General features: G+C 37.3%; 1 protein-coding gene across 19 annotated transcripts in view; it reads left to right on the forward strand.

Moving 5' to 3' along the window:
• LOC108599856 (potassium voltage-gated channel protein Shab) overlaps window positions 1–17519 on the forward strand; it is a 51680-nt gene that overhangs the window by 18475 nt on the left and 15686 nt on the right. For 17 of the 19 annotated variants that reach the window (XM_017986797.2, XM_017986799.2, XM_017986801.2 and 14 more), the window contains 2 exons: window positions 9373–9802; window positions 9869–11345. In XM_017986797.2, the coding sequence (XP_017842286.2) occupies window positions 9876–11345 (1470 nt within the window). In that variant the 5' untranslated portion in view covers window positions 9373–9802; window positions 9869–9875. Of the gene's footprint in view, window positions 1–9372; window positions 9803–9868; window positions 11346–17519 lie in introns of those variants that run through there. The other 2 variants (XM_017986808.2, XM_017986806.2) reach the window with 1 other exon arrangement.

Raw genomic sequence — 17519 nt, forward strand, 5'->3', positions numbered from 1 at the left:
AAGCAGCACAGCAAACTAACGATGAGAAATTGCAGCCGAGCGTTACATGAGCCGTGCGCTGCGCTAATTTAAAGTTATGTTGCGTATACGTCATGTAAGCAGAGATACAACGATGCTGATGCTGCTGCTGAAAGGCCATAGGTGAAAAGCCCACAACAACTGACGACGAGGAATTGAGTAGGAATGCAAAACCGCTTGCAATGCGGTTAAATGACTGCGGGCAAAAGCTTGCAACATGCTGACAGACTCCACTGTTGGGCTAGGCGCGTCCTTCAACTGTCACAACACACAGACGCATACACACACATACACACACACTCAAGTGCAGGCGTACTTGCAACATGGCTTACAAATTGCCAGCGCGCACACATAACAACAATGTTACCAATTTTCATTCAGAGTATCCAAAATACACACGCACACACACAAACACACACACACACGCACATATATAGACAGGACGAAGCTCGAAACGGCTTCGTTTTTGCTTAAAGTAGGTCGTTCAGTTCAGTTTTGTTGTACAACTTCTAACAACCTCATTACGCGTTGTACAGGCAGCAATGACGTCATTGGTTGTGCGCTGTGCTTTGGCCTGCTCATTCGTCAAAGCAAAAAGCTGCGCACCAAACTGAGAGCGAGTGTGAGTGTGAGTGTGAGTGTGAGTGTGAGTGTGAGAGAGCGCACCTGTCAGTGCCTAGCATTTGAGCAATAAATTATATTTGCTTATTTTTTATGCAATTTATCAAAGTTCAAAGCTAAGCTTAAGCTAGAGACGCTGAGCTCAGCTGCAAATGAACGTGTGGCTAAAATAAACAAAAGGCTATTTGATTAACAAGCAACGCTGGAAAATTCGTGCGCAGCCAAAGAGCGAATGATAGTGAGAGTAAGACAGAGAGAGAGAGAGAGCGAGTGAAGTGGCAGCTCTTTTGGCGTCGGCGTGCTTTTTTCAGTGTCAATTGTGTTTAGCACTGGAAAACGCAGCGAAGCAAACGAAATTGCAGTAAACACAGTAGCTGAGGCAAGTAGCCACGACAACAAGCCACAAGCAGTGGGTGGGCGCTGCTGAGTGGGTGGGTGGGCTGAGTGTGAGTGTGCGTAGCGTAGGAATTATGATTATTTGCTTTTGTTGTCGCTGTTATCCTTTTAAGCGCCTATCGCCGTATCCTGTTACAAAAATAATATGAAATGACAAACAAAACAAAATCTGCACTAAGCGCATTTTCAAATGGATTTCATATTTATACAAAAAATCTAAAATATATTTTATATTTACACTGTAAGCGGCTTAAACAAATTTGCATGTAAATTACATTACGCATACGCAGCGTTGTTCAACTTTAATTTTAATTACGCATAGTCTTTTTTTTATTTGCTTAATCGACTGTTAAGCGCACAAACAAGTATTGTGCTATTGTTTAATAACAAATAGCAGCAAACACAAGCAAACAAACCCGCATTGTTATGAATTTCAATTTTGGTTTTTGTCTCAAGGCCAGAGCGCAGGAAATTAAAGCCCCTATACAAAATATATGCGCAACACTTTTTTGTTGCTGCCCCAGCTTTGTTTGCATGCCACACTGTGCGTGTATGTGTGCGTGTGCGCTGCGTTGTATGCTGCGTATACGTGATATGTGTTTTAAACAAAAATTGGATTTTAGTTTGATTTGCTTTTCAATTTCCTGTTTGCCAAAGCCCCTACAAAATGCAAAGCATAAGCGGCTAAGCCTCGAATATATATATTTTATATATATGCCAAATTAGTTTGCAGCCAAGGGTCGTCTCCCTGACATTTTGCTTTAAACTTGAGGCGTCAAAAGTAGCTTCACGCACTTCTCTGCTCGTTTGGCAATGCACTCAAGCATAAGCACAAATCACAAGTGTGTGTGTGTGTGTGCCAAAGACAACTTGCAAATGTTGAATGTTGGCCACAGGCCAAAGCAGAGCTGCAACTAAACTGAGCTACTAAGCTCAAAAAGTAGTTCTTCAATTTATTGATTCAATGCTCAAGCAGCAGCAGCAGCAACTTGTCTAAAATATAAATAATAAGCAGCAAGAGAAAGTATGCGCGCCTATGAACGCAAAAATCTCTGACGTCACAACGAAATACACACAGCAGTGATCACAACGGCGACGTCTTCGTTCGCAAATATATATTTATATATATATGCACATATATACGCTCTATAGCCTTAACTGTATCTGTGTAAACAAATTGGCTGCGTGCGCTCATCGATTTTTATGAGTTCAAAGATTTACTTTGCGCCCGCATTCCTGCATATCGACAACTGCGCTATACAAAATGAAAAACATTCGTTATTTTCTTTTTGCTCTACGCTAAAATATTGCAAAAATGTTTTGCAAGCGCCAGATATTGAGGCAAAAATTAATGGCGTAATTTGTTGGTCAGCAACAACAACAAAATAATAGCAAGCGGCCTAGTGTAGAAAAAAAAAGATACTATAGTTGATGATAGTGAGAGCAGCGTAAACAAGTTGGGGCATATTGATGGACAGTTAGAGATACTGAAGCAATGTCATGTGTATAAGATTTATGTGCCGCTGATTGTGACGCAGACAGCAAAAGCTGAAAAATAAGTCATTGGAGTAGCGTTAGGCAGCAGCTTAAGGGCATAACAAAAATAATAAATAAATAAAAATGCTACAAATTTGAAGCAAAAAATTAGAGCAGGCAACTTTAGCAGACGCGCACATGACGGCTACTTAATGTAATAATTATAATAGTTTAAATGCATTAAATTTGTATTTAAAAATTTTAATTAATACTTATAGTAGCAATAAACACTACAGCTTGTTTATTTCAATTTTAAATGCAAATTTCAATAACAATCAATTGCATTTAGTGTACACATGGCGGCTACTTAACAAAATATCAATGTGCAACTACATTTAATACTCATATTTAACTGAATACTCATTTCATATATTTAAAATACGACTTTTCTATATTATATTAAATTAATTTCAATCAATTAATGCGTTTGTCAGCTGCAACGCTTTGACATAGTTCCACGCGCCTATGCCTATGAACTCTTGCGCCTTAATTTAAGCAATGCTAGACACGTGGCAACAACAAAAAACAACAACAACAACTACAATCAGTGTAATAACAGTTAGTTGACTTTTGAACTTTAATTGCAAGCAGGCACGCAAAATAATAAAACGCCTACAAAACACACACAGCGCATAATCTCAGGCGGCATTTACTATATTTAGAAAGCAATTAATCTTGGGCGTAAACATGGCCAAGAGCAGCAGCAGCAGCAGCAGCGGGATGTGTGGAATTTTAAGTGATTTGCGGACACACAGACATTATTTATTTTGATGGCATAGGAAAGCAGCAGCAGCAATCAAAAAGCTAAAACAAATAAATACAAATTTTTACATTAATAGCTGCGAATTGACTAAAAATAAACAAACAGACAGCATTGAACTTACACACACACACTTGTTTATGTGTGTGTCTGTGTGTGTTGTAAAGTTGAAGGCAACAACATTTTGCGTGGTTGCTGTCTGTCTTGTGAATGAGACTGAGTGCCATTTATCATTATCAGCTGTGTGTGTGTGTGTTTCCCATTTGGACATCAGGTGCTGCAAATGGCGTATGGAGTGTGGGAGCGAGACAGAGCGAGCTAGCGTTTGATTAATGTACTTTAATAGCAAAGACAATAAATAAATAACAATACGAATTACAACAAAATGCGCGGCAGCCACAACAAGCAAATCAACTGCATTATAAATATTATATATAGCTTGCTCTCTCACTCTCACTCTCGCGCTCACCTTTTGTACGCCTATTTGTCTGTCTGTTGCTTTCTACACGCAGAGCAAACAGGTTACAGTTGCAGACAGTGCGACAGACAGACAGACAGACTAACATACCCTGAGAGCAATGGCCATAATCGAAAATCAATAAACCATATATGAATTATAGTCGTCAAAGCGGTAAACGCCAAGTGTACGGTATACGGTGTCCAGCGGCCAATGGCCCTATCCAATGCTCATTATGAATATTTCATTAGTCTCATTTGACAAACTGCGCAGTACAGCAAAAGCTTCTGGCATATATAAAAGTAAAGTAAAGGAAATACACACGACCCTAAGCCCCAACCATAAAATATAAAAAATTGTAGCTACAAATTATATAGCATACAACGGGGCGCCAGATAATTATATGCATGCAGCGTAGTAAACACTAAAAGAAGCAACAAGCGCTGCTTGATATTGTTTTCGCTGCTATACCATATCCACCCACCAACCCATACCAACAAAATTACACCCCCAAGCACTTTAATGGGACACTTGCCAAATTGTTGAATATAAAAATGAAAATAAAAATGCAAGAAAAGTAAATTTGAATGCAAAGCAATTGCAAAATGAATGTAATTTATTATTGTCGACTGGACAACGACTATACGAAAAATTGTATAAATATTGAAAATTAATTCTACATAAATATTTGGCAACGAGCAAAACAATTTGCATATGTGTAGAGCTTTAAGGGAATTAAACACTTGTTGAAAGAATTGCTAGGAGCTCAAATTAGGTCTCTTGAAGCAATTTTCATACAAATTACGAATTTCGAAACTGCGCTCTTAATTCTTAAATTAATATAGCACAAAAATTAAGCGATTTAGCTTAAGCTTTGCATTTTTAGTACGCCCAAGTCATAACTAATAATAACTATTTATCAATTTTAATGCTGTAGCTTGCTTTTAATTCACAAAAAGTGCTAAGCATGAATTTTGTTTTAATTGTTTAGCTTTAGATTTAAATGCAGTTCAATTTGAGTACAAAAATATTTTAATATCAACTTCATTTAGCTATAAACTGCAGCTTTAGCTAATTTGTTGAATTGTTTGAACTCCAGCTAAGCAATAAGCTACAAACAAAATGCAGCATTGGCTGTGTTTCTATTCAAGCGCAGCTGAGTGTAAAAACTTAATGCTTGCTGCTTTAAGCAATGCCAAGCGCTTTATGTACACTGCGATTGCAATCAAAAATATAATTCAAGCTTGGAATTAATTGCATTAAAAAATTTCCATTTAATTAGGTTTGCCATAGAGGCAAGGCAAGTCATTGATTTAGTAATTGGCTGTCAAAAGTGGGCGTCCATAGCCTTAAGCTATAGCAAAGTAAGAAGAGATGACGCCATGCGCCGCCGTGTGGCATGTGGCATGTAACACTCATAAAACCACAAAAACCGCTGAGTAACTCAATAAAAGGGCTGACAGCACACGAGCGCTCCAGAGTTTGAGTTCGAGTCGAGTCGAGTGCAACACGTAAGCAGCGGCGAGTAATGAATAGTAAAGAGCGCGCATTTAACAGACAAATGTATAAAGGCGCCCACATGCATAACTATATAAGCTGCCATATATATATATATATATATAAATGTTATATATGCATATAGCCAAGGCCAAGAGCTAAGTTGGTCAAGTTAGTTTGCATGCCAATGGTCAATAAGTCGGAGCTTGCACGCAAAACGCGCAAAAAGCAAAAAGCAAAACAAAAAGCCAACATTTTTACTCTTGCTTCTTAAAAATGGAAAGTGTGCACACAAAGTGGCCCCGAAAAATTTGCTGCTGCGAAATTGTGTGGCCGCTAACTAAATTAGAGCACTGGCCAAGGGTCAAATCGACGGCGGTGGCGGCGGCGTCGGATGTGTGAATGTGGCCGGAAGTGCCTGATTGCCGAGCTTAGGGTAAGGTTAGAGAGTTACAGGCCAAGTTACATGACCCGAGGCACTGACGCAAAAAGTAGCAGCAACAAAAACAATTGCTGCACTTCAATTGCAAATACACTTGCAATATATACTTATATATAAAATGCACTTGACTTGTGTAATGTTTGCGCTGTGCTAACAAAACAAAATGGCGCCCATAAATTTCAAACAAAACGTCGCTGCTAAAAGTCGAACAATAAATTTGTTGATATTGCTATTGTTGTTGTTGTTGTTGTTTTCTATTTTCTGCCGCTTTGTCTATGTATTTACACATATTTGGCATTGCTTGTACTCCTTTCTCTGCCCCCCTCCTCCTGCTCTTCTTATTGTTTTTGCAGCTATTTCTGTTTTTTAGCAAACGCCTTGCAGGCGCGCCCGCCTGCTATGCTAAATGTTTTAGGCCGCGGCTTTTGGGTCGCTTGGCCGCTTTTAAGGCAGTTAAGTGGCATTTTGGCACTTGAAATATTTAACAGTTCTTATGTTCTCCACGTTTTTTTTTTGTCAAAAAAACACACACAAAATTTGTTAAGGCAATTTAGAAATAACTCTTGATGCAAATAAAAAAAAAAGAGTTAACTTTGTGTAGAGATGGGCAAAAATTCATGCATATAAAAACAGAAATGGCAACGGGCTTAAGAAAAATAAATTAATTTAAATAATTTATGAGTAATAATTTATAAAAAAAATTGTATAGATTAATATCAAGCTGCAAGCTTTAAATATTTATTTTGAGCTCAAGTTTAAATATTTATTTTGAGCTCAAGCACATCACTAAACTGATTATTGCTGACGCTTTAACAATTTTTTGACCAGCAGCTACTTTAAGAAATTTTCGATTACTAAACTAAATTGTTGACAATTTAATTAGCTACAAGTCGCTGGACTTCGTGCATGGAAAACGTTAACTAGGCCCTAAGATTTTAATATCCAAGCGATATAAAGAAAAAAAGTTGAGTAAAGTAATTGTAGTTTAAAAAATAATTGTATTTAACAACAATCAATTGAGTTTGGCCTACAACGTTCTTTAAATATTTATTTTGCCCATCTCTAACTCTTGAGTATCAATTTACTTGCCTTAGACTTTAACTTACGGAATTTTCCATTACTACACAATTTTCTACACTTGCTTGCTCCTTCTAATTGTTTAGTATATGTTTTGTTTGGCTACTTAGCATAACACATTAAAACAAACAAGCGTAACTATTTGTTTATACTTGAGCATGTCACGGAATTGCTAAAGATACAGCTAATAATAATTGCTCCAATTTGGGCACTTGTAACGCAAACACACACGCACACATACAAAGTAATGGCGTTTTGTAACCTGAGCTTGTGCGCTGTGGTCCGGTGCGGTCCGTTCGGGGCAATATCAAACTATTTAAGAGCAATTAAGTCTTCATTTCGTAATTTGTGCATACGCAAAATGATGTCTTGAATTTATGAGCTAATGTGCCCCTGGTGGCAGCACGAGGCATGTGGCATGTGTTTGTGGTAGGCGTTGCAGTCATAAATTTAAACGCCATTATGTGGCATTTTATGACAAGGCCACATTGCCAGTCAAAAGCGTGCGCCCCACACACACACAGAAGGTCTCGTCTAATTAAAAATACGCAATTAATTGCAATATCAGCGAAAAATTCTTAACTTGGCTGCCAAGGCTGCTCTAAGCAAGCAACAAGTGTCAAGGCCCACTCGACATTTTATTTATATGAATATTAAAATATAAACTGGCAGGCCAAAGAGTTTAACGTGTTGCATGTGGCATGCAAAATAATTGCATAAACTTTCTGCCACACGCAAGAGCGAAACAGAAAAAAAAAATAAGCACAACAAAGTGTTATTTGTACTTTATAAATGAAAATAAAACAAATGCGCGCACTTTGGCATTACCCAAGCACACTTTAAAATGCAGTCAGAGCTGCTACTACTTATGCAATTTGGACTGCATTATAACAATAATTTTATCCTTGCATGTCGGAAAAGCTCTGAGCACTGAGCACTGAGTGTGTGCCAAATGAAAATGACATGTGACAAGACAGCAGCAGCTAAAGTGCTTCAAGTACAGCGATCAGAGTAGTACACGATAATTATACGCTTACAAAATGAGTAATTAGTATTAAATAATTGTGAAAAATGTGAGAGTAAAGTAATTAAATTAATAATATAATTGCTGATTATAATCAAAGCACGAATGGTTAAGCGAAAAGGCAAAAATGATTGCTAAGCAAAGTAATTTTACATAATTAAACAACATTAATTGGAAATATTGATTGGCTATGAAAGGTACAAGAATTGGAAATTATAGCAAAAATATTAGTTTGAATAATTATTAGAAATTGATTGAGCAATCGCCTTCATCAATTACTTTTGTTTAACTAATGAATAGAAATTTCTAAAAATAATTCAATTGCTTTCAAAGCTTGTTTGGCTTTATTTTCAATTAATTTGAGTATTATTAAATACTGCTCTGATCAATATTTTCTATATATAGTTTAATTTAGTCTTCGTTTTTGCAATTCAACTAACTATATAGACTAAACTTTCAAGTCTAAGGCGTTTGCCCCCAACTGCAGCAAATATTTCTTGATCTACATTTACATGAATAAGCAAAGCATTTTGCAATTGTCATAAAGTCAAAGCAAAAACGTAATTGACAAGGTCAATGCGGCATGCTCTAAATATTTTGTTTTGAAATACGTTAGCATTGTGTGCAGTGCTTTTTAGTAACTTAATTAACATTTTATGGTCATATATATGGGAGGCACTGCCACTGCCACTGACATACATGTAACGTAAGAACGCTTACGTATACGTATACGTTATGTGCCTCTTACGCTTATTACAATGCATTTCCGTTTGGCATAAAAATTCAAATTTGATTGCAATGCGGCAGAAAATTGTGTGTGTATGAGATTTAGGCAAAGGCCAGAGCGCCAAAAACAAAACTCAAACATGAGAATATATGTGCGTGCGTACAAATTTACATGTGAGTGTGCTTGTGTGTGTGTATGCAAATGAAAAAAATGTACGCGCAGCCTTCGGTATTTGCAAATTAACCACAATAAATTGAGGCGCATACAAGTGGGGGCCTGTCGGCTAGGGCTGACCTCGTTAGCCCTATCAATAGGTAAACCTAAATTGCAGTGTATACACATGTGTCTGTGTGTGTGCGTAATTGTGTAATAATTGCAGTTGTGCTGCGCCCCAAAAAAGTATGCTATGTATTTTTATTTTCAACGTTTGCTTATCTTTGAAGTTATCTTATCCTGACGCACAGTCAAGGGCGTAGTCAATGGGGGGCAATAGAATACGAATATATAAAAACTACTAATTTGCTACGCATAAAAAAATTGATTTATAATGATTAAATCATTAGTGATATACAAGAATTATTTATTTCAACTTATTAGCTAAAGCCATATTAGGCAACTGGCTTAAGCTCTTTAAACAAGAATATAAATATTATTTTAGTTGAATAAACAAATTAATAGCTAATTCAAGCTACGTCACTGTCTGGCAGCTATTGATTTATGTTTATATTGAGTTTGTGGGGCGTGTCAGCTGCCACGTAGCTTATCAGCTGTTATTATAATAATAGTTTACTGATTGCAATTTATTGTCTATTTGCAGCTAACTAAACGCGTTTGTAGTACCTTAACCCACAAAATGCTGCCAATTTTCGCCTAAGCCAGTCGCAGTTCAACTATCCCCAAATAGCAACAATAACAACAACAACAACAAATAAACTGTGATCATAGACTAATAGCAACAACAAAAGGAAGAAGCAGAACAACGAGCAGCAGCATAAAAGACATGAAGCTTGACACTTGCCAGCAACACGAGCCAAAGCAACCACAGCCAGCAACCACAAACGAGCAGCAATTGTTCAATTTATAGATCTGCAGTTGGGATTGATTAATAGCGTAAGCAATTGGCAGCAGCTACAGCAACAGCAAACACTAGCAGCAGCAACATTGTGGAACAGACAACGACAGTTGGTGGTGTTGTTGTTGTTCTAAACTGGCGGCTGTAATGCACAACAATTGAACGCGATGTAGCGGTAAGTGTAGCAGCAACAACAACAACAACATTTTGTGTGTATAACTGTATTTGTTTGTTATTGCAGCAGACTTATGGTCGGCGAACGCGACAGGGACCGTGAGGCGGTACGCTGGGCAACGGGTGAATCAACACCGCTTCAAAACAATAATGGAGTGTTACAAATGGTCGGGCAATTGCATGGTGGACAGGCTGCTAGCCAACAACAGCAACAACAACAACAACACAAGCAACAACAGCAACAACAACAGCAACCAAAGCAAGAGCTGTTCTATCAGCAACACAGCAACGAGACAACTGCGCGTGGATTGCAATTTGCGTGCACAGCCGACGGCAGCGATAATCAGCCCTATTACGATCCAAGCGGTAATGTCGATTGGGATAGAGCAGCGATGGGAGCCGGTGGAGCTAGTTCATATGGTTGCGTCGGTGGAACTATCACAGCAACTGGCAGCATTGCTTATAACGCTAACACAGCTGCTGCCGGCGGCGCTCTTAACCACAACCATCGCCACCTGGACTATGCTGATGGCGGCCACGCTGCTGGCCCATCCGCCGCCGCGGCAGCAGCAGCAGCTGTGCAACATGCTCTGGGAGCTAGTGCAACGTCAAGTGGCATGCAGCAGCAGCAGCAAATCGCAAATGCTGGCGCCGGCACAGGTGCCATTGGCAAAGAAGTTCGTTACGCTCCATTCCCAGTTACATCACCAACGCATTCAAATCCCACAACTTCCCAGCAGATTCTTGCGCAGCAGCAGCAGCAACAGCAGCTGCAACAACAAATTGCACTTAGTGGTGTGGGTGGTGGTGGTGGGGGAGCCGGCAGCGGCATTGGTGGTGGCAGCATTGGCGGCCCCACTGGCAGCAGCAGCATCGGCACCGGCGGCGGCGGTGGCGGTATTGGCATTGGCATTGGTGGCGTTGTTATGCTGCCGCCCGGCGCCGGCTCACAAGCTGGGCTTAGCCATAGCAATACAACGGGCGCTCTACAGCGGACACATTCCAGATCCATGTCCTCCATACCGCCGCCGGAGCCGTTTATGATAGCGCAATCGAAACAAATCAACAGCCGCGTCTCCATCAATGTGGGCGGCGTTAAGCACGAAGTGCTCTGGCGCACGCTCGAGCGCCTGCCACACACCCGCCTGGGCAGGCTGCGTGAGTGCACCACACACGAGTCGATCATTGAGCTGTGCGACGATTATTCGCTGGTCGATAACGAATACTTTTTCGATCGTCATCCAAAGAGTTTCAGCTCCATATTAAATTTCTATCGCACCGGGAAACTGCACATTGTGGATGAGATGTGCGTGCTTGCGTTTAGTGATGATCTGGAGTATTGGGGCGTCGACGAACTGTATTTAGAGTCATGCTGTCAGCACAAGTATCATCAGCGCAAGGAGAATGTGCACGAGGAGATGCGCAAGGAGGCCGAATCGTTGCGTCAGCGGGATGAGGAAGAGTTTGGCGAAGGTAAATGCGCCGAATACCAAAAGTATCTGTGGGAGCTGCTGGAGAAGCCGACAACAAGCTTTGCCGCGCGGGTAAGTTCACTCAGTTGCCAGCTCAACTCACTAATAATACCCATACATATGTATAACTGTGCTCTTTAATGTTTATATTCTACTACTATATACTATATATATTCATATGCGTATTGTGTCAATGTCAAGTGTCCAGCGTAAGCTAAAAAAAAAACCCAAACTCCATTTTAAGTTATCAATTTTCCAAACTTGAGTTCAATTTCACTTTCGTTTATTACATTTTTATTTTTACACTATTGCAGCACTTTGTAAAATACAAAACTTGTACAAAATTTCACTGCTAAGCAGAACAGCAAAAAAAAAGAAAAAATAGTGTAAAAATAATAATAAGACTACCCCCGCTCTCTATCTCTATGCTGTACAATAAATTGCCTTTAAACACCTACCCCCCCCACTCTAGCTCTCAAAATGTATAATATATTATTTAAATATGCCGCCAATTGCTTTGAGTTTGACAACTTATCGTTAGTTATCGATAGTATCGATTGCTTTGTACGGCTTTTGCCAGCTGCTGCGCCTACTACGCTGTACATAAAAGAGCGCTCATAGTTAACTGAATGCAACAGTTGTGAATGTTGTGGATTGTGTATTATATATACAACTAATCTTATATATACGCCATATATCGTTTTACTCATCAGCTCAGTTTGTACTCACACTCAACCAGTAACAGCAATAGGTTCTCTCTCTCTATCTCTCTCTTAATACAAATTGGCGGCATTGCCACAACAAGTTGGCCCCGCGCCTTTCACTTTTCCAAACACACCCCCCGCCCCCGCCCCTGCGAACAAATTATAAGCTGCACTCTTTAATTCAAAAATCAATTTTGAGTTACCACTTAAATTTTAAACGCCTCCCTCTTTCCACACACCCTAGTGTACCACACCACGTACCCGTTTTGTTCTTTTATTTGTAACTATAACTATAATTAATGTTAAGCATTTGTCACTTAACACGCGACGCCGACGTGACACCGTCGTCGACGACGAAAAAGAAACAAGCGCAAATTTTTACAACAAATTGTTTACAAATTGTTTACTAATCGTTTTCTAATCTTAACCTTTTTTAATCACACACAGTATGAAATCAAAATGAAATTTTTATATATGCCATTTATATATTTATATACAAAAAACAAAAAAAAACTCTTAATTGTTGATGATGATGGTGAAGTAATATCTCTCTGTTTTCTAATATCTCCCAAACCAATATCTATATATATATGTAATATGTAACAATGTTTGGGAATGGGCAAATAAGCGATATGACCAGGCGGCAGGTGTGCTGTAGAAATCCTCGAAAATATTGTTCGCAAAAGGAACTCTGGGGAGAAGCGGCCAAATTAGTGTTGTAATGCATTTCCATTTTCCATTTGAGGGGAGCTTTTCTTTATATATATATAGCTTAATGGCATGGCGTGTACTTTTCGAGCGCCCCTCGCTGGCGCCTCATACATTTATCATTACCACGCTGTGCTGTTGGGCGCCCAGGACCCCATCTCATGTACCATAAGCTGTACTCCAGACTTTAGCTTTAGCACTTATATATATCTCAACACTTATACATATACACATTACACACATAAGCATAGCAGTTCCTTTTGGCTTTAGCTTGTATATATACAGCTGATATTTTGCCTATTGTCCCCCGATGTCTTTATGTTAGCTTTAGCTTGTTGACCGAAAATGGAAATAATTACAACATATTTGGGTGCCTCTCTTATAATTTTTCATTCGATTTTTATTTCAATTTTCAGTTTCTTATGTATTTTGTATTTACTTTGCAAACATTTTTATTTCATTACAAAAATTGCATTGGCTGCAATTATAAAACAGAAAATTTTAAAACTTAAATTTGCAGCCAATACAATTGACAAATTGTTAAGCTGCGGTCACTGTACTTTATTGTTATAGCGACTGCGCTAACTTGACAACTTTTTATTTGTTTATATGCCAAGGTAATGAAAAATTTCCAGAGCTCTTTGCCAGTTGTACTTATTATTTATGATTTTTAATTTATTATTTTTACGACAAAAACTAACCGTTAGCAAATGAAATGATGAATAACCGAAAATCTTTTAAGTTTTGTATGTTTTTATTTCTTTTTAATACCACGCCTAAACACATCCTTTTTTATACGAAATGATAAATATGAGAACAAAATATAAACAATTTAACTTTAGAGTGCTCTCTCTGTCTGTTTGGCCCCTGTTTTGTTGATAAGAAAGAGACAAGAAAAAAAAGCAATACACCAATACCAATAAGTAATGGCAATAAGCAAAAAACGCGCTCACAAGACAACTAAAAAACAACAACAAAATACTCCAATATATAAATACACAACAACCAAACAAAATTCAACTCGATGTTTTAAACTCTTTTGTGTTTTAAAGCTAAAAATTCTTTTGTTGTATATATGTGTCTTGCTGTCTATATATAAACTATAAATTCCCATACGAAATTTGATTGTTGTACTCTATATATTTGAAATTTAATTGTTGTAACTAATATATACTATATACTCGAACTATTGGTCTATTGGCTACTACCTAAACTAACAAATTTGTCTCCACATATATACACAAATACACAAACACATACAAACTTACTAACTAACGTCTGCGGTGCTACAAAACGTTCAAGAAACTAAAACTTAACTTGTTAACCACTTAAACCATTTGAACTTTTTCATTTCTTAAGTTGTACAGTACTGTAACCAAAATACCCTAGAAAGAAAACCAAAACCCACCAAATTTGCTGCATTTTGTAGAATGATCTAGCCAGTTTGTATCGAATTTTGTTTGTTTTCTTAGTGAGTCGAACAAAGTATGCGAACAACCAAACAAACAAACAAATACCAAACTTAATTTGCGTGCACTCTCTCCAACTCTCTCTCTCTCCCTATAAATAAAACAAAACACAATAGAACAACAACTGACATAGAGACTGCAAACTTAATTTTTAATAATTTAGTGTAAGCAAGTTTAGTTAGTTTTGTAGTGTGCAAGATGTTTTGGCCCCTTGCTCATGTTTTGCACATATTTTCACACACACACACTCACACACATATATATAATACACTATAAACTTGCAGCCTATGTGGCGTATGCGCACTTTTTTCCTATATCAAATTGAATGTTTTTTCCATTTTTTTGCCCATGTTTGTATATTGTGTGTCTACTGTACTTGTATGTATATATATTTAAACTACTGTTGCATGTCCTTTATTTCGTCTTTCATTTTTCCGTACACTTCATTTTTTGGTTCACATTTTTCTAGTCCTTGAACTCATACGAACTACAATTCAAATGTGTTTGTAATTCAAGTGGATTAAGCAAAGACTACAGGGAAGTTAATATAAATTTTTGTGCCTGTGCATAGTTCAAAATACATTTTCAGTTTTTTTTTTGGCTTTTAACGCTTTTGTCGTCACGCTCAACTAGCGAGCACTTGGCTGTGTGCTGCTTTATTATCAATTAGTTTTTAATACAACTTAGTGTTTAGTTGTCCAACAAAAAATTTCGTCTCTTCATTAACGTAAAGTAACCCATTAAATAAACCCCAAACCCCCGCCCCCACTCTCGTTCAATATCATGACTGAGCAGCAATGGTAGCAGTTCCAAAATTCGCACTAAAACCCTTACACTTAAAAAAAAATTAAACTACATAAACGCCATTGCATTCTATTCAGCAACAAAAAAAAAAATAGAACAATAAACAAAACGTTAATGTAGCCAAAAGTAAATGTTTAAAAAATTCTTTACATCATGCATAAAATGTCATAGTAGTAAGTTGTACCACCCCCCAATAACTTTCCTCAACCCGCCAACTCGCTCGTAATGCAAAAAGTAGTTAATGAAAAAAAAAATTTAATTAACTTTCCCGCAGTTGGATTGTCTGCTTAAATTGCAATCGATTGTGGCCAAAGTGTATATAGGTGTACTCTCTATCTCTCTCTCTCTAAATGACTCTCTCTCTCTCTCTCTCTATCTCACTCTCTCTCTCAGTCTGAATCTTTGCCCTAAGCTCTGCTTGAAAGCTGCTTTCAAAGCACCTTACGTACTTTCAATTTTAACTCTTTTTTTTTCAACTTTTGTATTGTTTGATTTTATTTAAAAATTTCCATATCTTACTTTATGTCTTGTTTTTGAAGCTCTCTTAACTAAGTATGTTTAAAAACTTAACTAAACTAAACTAAATAATAAACTTTCGTCATATTCTCAGCAAAAATTGCATTGTTTTCCCGTACCCACTAAAAATTTATAAACTAAATTTCAAACCAACAAAAAAAAAAATTGAAATGAAAACAAAAAACTTTTTTTGTTTGATTTTGAGGCTAAAGTCTAGAGAACTGCGTGGTTGCGTACAGTGGCCTACTATGGTAGATTTGGACACAGCTCTAATGTGCCCACACACACACATACACGCATACATACACACACACATATATACACGCACACGCATACAAATGCATACATACATTGAAAGCAAAAGGCGTATTGCATGCAATTGAGGCGAGGCGAGCAAATGTTTAAATAAAACAAAAAGCAATTTTGTCAATTGTTGCCGCTCACTCTCTCACTTTCTAACTATCTCTTTCACTCTAGCAATCTTTGCTAGCAGCTGCTGCTGATGCAGCTGACATTGAAATTGAAATTTTGCTGCTCATTGCTGTCAAAATTGGTTTTTGACATTTGCCTTACTACAAAATGCAAAACTAGACATGCCCGTCCTCTCTCTCTCTCTCTATCTCTACTCAAAATGCAATTTGCAGTTCGTTTAGTAAAATTACATAAAATATTTAAAATTGTTTATGTGTTAGCTTATGCATTTGACCTCGAAATAATTGCATTAGTCAAATTTCTAAATTGCATAAATTATTTATTACAACTTAATTTGATTTATTGTTTTATTCCACTTATACGTAATACTTAGCTTGCTAATGGAATTGAATTTAAATAAATATGCATTGAAAATTGTAATGTAATTAAACTAGTTTGTTCGATTTATTTCGATTTATCATTTAAATGTGAGACTCAAAACTTTAACTCAACTCATGACCCCCCGCCCAGAACCCAAACAAATAACAACAACAACAACAAACACTGACATATATTACACTTGCGTTTTGTGCAACATGTTGAAGGAATTTGAAATGAAAAATATATAAAACAAGAATCGACTGCAGACCCGATGGTAGCGTCTCTTATTTTGAACGGAGTATAACAAGCCAATGCTTTACTACCCCCAAAAACTAACTCGTAGTTACGTAAATGTGTTCCGTCATTGTGCTACGTCATATGTCCTATGTCCCCCCAATTAACACACACACACACACACGAATTAGAAACTTAGCACCAGTGTCTAAACTCTAAGCACACAAATTAAAACAAGCACCAAACAAAACTCACAGCCATTCAAACCACTAAAAAGGAATAGAAAAAACATAAATAAACACACACATACAAACATACACTACAGCAGAGACATTAACTAATGCTCTACTAACTAAGCAGCAGGTTTCTAACGTTTTTTATTTGATTTTATTTATTTTTATTTTACAATTATTGTTTTTAAAACGAAGGATTTATAAAAAATAAATATATGTTATACATATACTTCACATATTGTACAGCAGCTTAGTACCAGAACAAGAAAATCTAGTTAAAAATTGAGGTTCCCCCATACCCCACCCCCCCACAACTTTTTCGATGCATACCAATGCCCAACGTGCTACAAACAACAACATCCAACCAGCGCCCCCCCAACCAAGAAACTCTCAAAACTAAACGTTTTTTAAGCGCAGCTAACTTTTAAATGTTTGCTTCTTGAACTTCGAAACAGCAAAGTCCCAAAACTGCGCATCGCAACTGAACGCTAATTGTTGTAACATTGTGTTCTCTGTGTGTGTTCAAAAAAAAATATCGACGCATTAACGAGAAAGTATCGATTGCAAAAAATAGTAGAGTGTATATGCTAGAGATTGGAAATTGTCAATGATTTTGTAACAAAAACATCGATAATTTCTAAGCTTTAGGTATATTTTGATAGGGAATATTATTAAAATATTTAACGTAAGAATGAGTGAGCAACTTTAGAACAAGTTTGCATCTCAACTAGCGTTACGATACTTTCGCGGCAATGCATCTATATTATTATTAGTTGTTATAAAAAA

This window comes from Drosophila busckii, chromosome 3L (assembly GCF_011750605.1).
Source record: "Drosophila busckii strain San Diego stock center, stock number 13000-0081.31 chromosome 3L, ASM1175060v1, whole genome shotgun sequence".
Classification (NCBI taxonomy): Eukaryota; Metazoa; Arthropoda; class Insecta; order Diptera; family Drosophilidae; genus Drosophila; species Drosophila busckii.